Source organism: Colobus angolensis, unplaced genomic scaffold (assembly GCF_000951035.1).
Source record: "Colobus angolensis palliatus isolate OR3802 unplaced genomic scaffold, Cang.pa_1.0 Scaffold1, whole genome shotgun sequence".
NCBI lineage: Eukaryota > Metazoa > Chordata > Mammalia > Primates > Cercopithecidae > Colobus > Colobus angolensis.
Window position 1 is genome coordinate 18332905 of NW_012110918.1, and position 5208 is coordinate 18338112.

At 63.7% G+C, this 5208-nt stretch overlaps 1 protein-coding gene across 1 annotated transcript in view; it reads left to right on the plus strand.

The window, feature by feature from the left end:
- Positions 1-5208, plus strand: part of ASPSCR1 (alveolar soft part sarcoma chromosome region, candidate 1) — a 43342-nt gene that overhangs the window by 28614 nt on the left and 9520 nt on the right. Inside the window, 1 exon segment of the mRNA XM_011933383.1 lies at positions 142-206. Within this exon segment, the coding sequence (XP_011788773.1) occupies positions 142-206 (65 nt within the window).

Sequence of the window (5208 nt, forward strand, 5' to 3'; positions counted from 1 at the left end):
GCTGAGACGGGAGGATTGCCTGACTTGAGAGATCGAGGCTGCAGTGAGCTGAGATTGCACCGCTGCACTCCAGCCTGGGCAAGACGTTGTCTCAAAACTGAAACATCCCTGCTTTGGGCCTTCCTTTTGGCCTCTCCCCAGCCGTGTGGCTGCTCGCTGGCAGACTCAGAGCGTGGGCATCGGTGCGGATGTTGTGCTCAGCCTGGGTGAGGCGCTGTCTCCTCTGGGTGGGATTCGAGGCCCGAGGCCTCTGCTTGGTGCAGGCGGGATGTGTGCTGAGGGTGTTCACCATGCTTTGGATGTAAAATTTGGGCATGGAGTTGTGGTGTCTTCAGAGGCAGTCCCACCTGTCCTGTGTGAGCGCCCGTCCGCGTCGGTCGCAGTGGTGTCTCCACGGAGCCTGCATCCATGCCCAGGCCTGCCTCTCGCCCTGGCACAGCCTCTCCTGCTGTGTATGTCCCAGACCTTTGATGGCGTCCACGTGCTCCGCCGCCTGCCTCGGAGGGTGGCCGGGGCGCTGAGTAACTCGGGAGGTTTGGCCCGTGTCTGGCGTAGTGATTCATTTAAGCTCGGAGCCTCCAGGGGAAACTCCACACTCCCTCTCACCGGGGCCCTGGTGGGGCAGGCCAGGCCGAGACAGGAGAGGGAGGGAGGCCGGGAGGGAAAAGCACAAACCCTCAGAGACGCTGGAAACTCTGAGGTTGGGGCCACCTCTGAATGGGTTCACATTTTTCCTCTGTGTGTCATCACATCCTGGAAAATTACTGTCAAGAAAAGGAGACCTCTGGGCAGTGTCCCGGCCCGTGTGCATGCCCCCGGCGCCCTTGCCCCACAGCCCCCAGCCTCCCTCCCCTTGGTTTCCCAGCTCAGTGGCCCGGGGCTGCCCCAGCACCGTCTGTCATCAGGCTGCGCGCCCAGAGGGCTGCCCCCAGCATCCCCGACAGCGTCCCTGTCCTCAGTCCTGCCCGTCCTTTCTGGTCTTTCTCCGGCCCTCTTCTAGTTTCAGGGCGTCTGGATAAGTGGTTAGCATTGTTGCGGCCCAGTCCGTGCAGCCCTCCCGGAGGCTGTGACCTGGGGGTCTGCTGGGGGCCTGGGTTTGCAGGAGACAGGAAGGGGCCAAAGGGGCAGAAGCTTGCAGGGGCTTCACCTGCAGGAGGAGTTGGGTCTTTCACAGCTGCCCGGCCACCCTCGGAGCCTGAGAGGCCAGGACCCCTTCCCCTCATGGTGCCAGCTGGACCCTTCACGCTCCATGCCTCCTTGTGTGGCATGGAGGCCATAGTCATCCCAACCTTGTGGCGTATTTTGAGCTTCCGAGGAGCTCAGCACACAAAGCCCCTGTGAGAGCACTGGCGCTGGCTGCTGGACCCTGCCGTGTCTCTGGCATCGTCCCCATCCTCTGAGACCTCTCTGGCTCTGCCTAGCAAGAGGGGCAGGGCCGGGAAGAAGGGGGTGTGGGGCCTTCGGGAGCTGGGCCCGGGTGCTGAGGCGGAAACCAGGCCGGGCTCAGCATGCCAAGCTCCTGGTGGAGGCACTGGTGTCCGTGCATGTCAGCGGCGCAGAGAAGGTTCCAGGCTCCATCTCCTGAACCTGTCTGGAAGAGCCCAACTGCTCCCACGGACCTGTGACCTGCCGCCGGGGGCCGGGGGTCTGGGCCTCTTTACATCGGCCCAGGGGAGGCCGTCCACGGCTGGGTGAGGGTCAGCGGCCATTTGGATGCCCCATGAGCCGCGGGGCTCTCGCCTCTGCCAGAGCAGGCAGCGTCCGAGCTGGCAAGGGCTTTGGGGAGCAGCGGGAGGCCTGAGGGCACCGAGTGCTCAGGAAATATTGCTGGTTCTTCAGGGGCAGGCCTGGCCCGCTGGGCAGAGCAGAACACGGCCTCCGCTCAGAGGTGGGGTGGGGGCGCCAGGATGGCGGAAACATGAGGCCGCATGAAGTGGGCATCAGCTGGACCCTGGGGTTTGGGCTTGGAGGCCTGCAGGGCAGTGGTCCCCCGGCTCTTGCTGCCCTGTGGTTCAGTTCCTCCTGCTGCCACGCCTGTGTGCCCTGTGGGCAGGTCTTGTGAGAGGCCTCATCTGAGACAGGAAGCCCCACGCAGGCTTTTGGAAGGCTCTGTCCCGGCTCTCGGCCACCCTATTGGCTGAGACCGACCCCAGCGGCTTCCTGAGGCTTGGTGAGGCCCCCAGGGTCACCTGCTGGTCACACACCTGGGGGACCCCACCAAGGCTGAGCCCAGGTTGGGGCCCCCCACACTCTGCTGAGGTTGGGGCCTCATTCCCCGCTGGCCCGCCCTCCCCTCGGGAGCGTTCCAGGTGGGGACGTTTGTAGGGACAGTGATACGACATCCAGTTATTTCCTCCCTGAAACCTTCACCCTGAACCTCACTCAGCACAGGGAATTGGTCAGACTGTGGTGGGTGCAGGTGTCCTGCTGACACAGCCCCTGCTGGGACGTGGGAAGGGGCTGAGGCACAGCTCCGGCCCCAGCATGATGGTGCGTGTGGGAAAACTGCCCGGGTACCTGGGGACAGCAGGGACAGTTCCAGCGTGGATGTGTGAGTGCCACCTCCCCGTGTGGTGGGCACTGGTGTGATGCTGGCAGCTGGGACCGGGGTCCTCTTCTCAGCAGATGCTGCTGTGTTCCTGGGGGACAGTCTGTGGTTTTCTTTTGTGTGCATGTGTGTGCTTGGGTGTGTGTGTGTGTGCGTGTCCTTGCATGTGCACATGTGCTTGGGTGCATGCAGGTGTGTGTCTGTGCATGTCTGTGTGTGCACGTGTGTGCGTGCGTGTTTGCCCCAGAGCGGAAGGAAAGAGAATGCAGCCGCCGGACGATCCTATCTGTGTGAGGGGTGTTCACTTTGTGTCTGGCAATCTTTCTGTGGAATGAAATATTTCAGAATAAGAAATTGAGGGGAAAGAGAAAGGAGGGTGCTTGTCTCTCTCCTCGCCTCCTGCTCTTCCTCCCTGTGTTGGAGGCTCCAGGACGCCTTACCCCAGGTTGACGTCATTTTTGGCCTGCAGAGGCAGCCCCTTTCTTTTCTCCGGGCACCAGCGAGGAGGCTGGGCTCCGGCTGACAGCAGCCCCCGCAGGAGCCAGGGCTTGACTCCCGTGCAGGGCCGTCGCTGTTGCTTTTTTCCCTCACGAGGTCTCATCCACCAACCTCTGTTCTCCGTCCAAAGACATCTCAGTGAATCCACCTGGCACGGCAGCAGCGCTGATGCTGCAAATGCGGGCCAGGCTGCCGGGCAGAGCTCGCCAGTCAGCAGGGCCGGGTATGGCCGGGGCAGCCCTGAGACCCCAGGCCCCGCCACTGCGGCTCCCGCTTCCTGGTCCCTCTTCTCTGTGGGATGGAAAGCCTCTCTCCGGGGGAAGGCTCGGGGCTGAGGTGATGGGTGTTTGAAGTTTCTCCACACACAGGGTCCCCTGGCATCTCCCTCTGTCATTCGGCGGCCAAGTGACATTTCCCAGCAGCCCTGCTGCAGACGCCGTCTGTTCTCGGGGGAGAGTTAGGTGGCCTGGGCCCTTGTGGTAGCCGCTCACCCAGCCTGACCCCAGGCTGCAGTGAGGCTGCTTCCGATCGGGGCTTCCCTGCCCAGGTGAAGGGCGGGCGTGGGAGGTTTCCGTGGAGGCCGCTCTCCCCTGCTGCCCCAGCCCCGTGCGGGGCCCTGGGTCCGTCTGACAGACGGAAGCTTCCGGAGCCGGGCCCTTGGGATGATGAGTAGGAAACTAGGGAGGATCCACAGGAATTAGAGATTTCATCAGTTTTGTTTTCCAGGTGAAATGCAACAGCCCCTAGCAGCGAGACGCTGATGGCCCCGTCCCCTATGGCCCCCATCCTGGAGGCACCCTGGTGTGGGCTGTGGGCCTGGGGATCCTTGGCGCTGTCCAGTATGCAGACGTGCCAGCAGCCTACGTTTCCCCCAGTGACTCGAGGCTGTGCCCTGGATGTGGCCGTCTGAGCACGTCGTGTCCTGGGGACAGGGCCCCGTCTGGTGGTCAGGCTCAGTGCGTGTCCATGGGGGTGCTCTGCCCGCTCGGGGAGACAGCGTGGCTTCCAGGGGGCTCTTCCAGGGAGGCTCGGGACCAGGCTGCAGAAGATGCCAACCTGCCACAGGCTGGCCTGGCCGCTCATGGACATGGTGGCTCCTGGCCCAGGGTGCACCGCGTCCTGCCGTCCTCTCCCCTGGGAACCCAGGCGTGCTCGCAGCCCTCTGGAATGCAGGCGCTGGGGCTGTGGGGGGCCGCCTGGCGCCTGGCATCTTGTTATAAAAAGCTCTGGCGCAGGCTGCTCTCAGTGGCTGCAGGATGGTTGTGGCTTTGGAAGGGCAACCCCCAGGGACCTTGGTCAGCCACCTGTGGCCCCACTGCTGGGCCATGGTCAGCCCTTGCTGGCTGCCCTGCCACGACGCTGCCAAAGCCAGTGGGGTTTCTGCCAGACTCCCGTGACAAGTCATGACAGAGCCACGTGCTGGGTGGCTGCAGGGCCCTGTCGCCCACGGCAGTCAAGGTCTATGTGTCTGTCTGGAGGGCAGCCCTGGAGACACCTGGGACAGGTGTACCTCTGGCAGGCGCACCCTGGCTGTCACCCAGTGTGGGCATGGTGGGAGCGCTGGAATGCTGTGCAGGGCAGGAGGCAGTGACCTGTGGGTGCGTGGGAGATTGCAGGGGAGACGGGACCAGACCAGGAGGGTTGTTCCCAGGGCCTGCCAAGCCATCCCCAGGTGTTGAGAGTTGGAGGTAGGGGTGGGAGCCCAGAGCCAGCTCCAGGCCACCTGCACTCCCGACGGCTCTCGGCTGTTCTGTGTGAGGGGGGACGGGGCCGAGTGTGGTGCCCCACCCACTCCAACACTGGGCTGAATGCACCGAAATCACTGCCCAGGGCTCCGGGAGCTGCATGGCCCGGCTTTGTCAATTTCATTGCTGTTGATGCCAATTAGGGGTGACACTGTCCCTCCCGCATCCCAGGGTGGGCAGAGGGAAGGGCTGACTTGTTCCCTGGGGGCAGGCGTGCATGGAGTCAGCCTGGCCATGGAGCTGTGGCCAAAAGGGCAGTGGGGACAGCGGGGGCAGCTGGGCTGGGGTTTTTGCCGACGCTCTAATTTGGCGGCTGTCGCCACCCCTGCCCCCCACACAGACCCTGACGTGGCCTGAGTCAGACTCCAGGGGCCGTGCACCCTGATGGGTGGGGAGCAGGGGCTCAGCGTCAGGTCT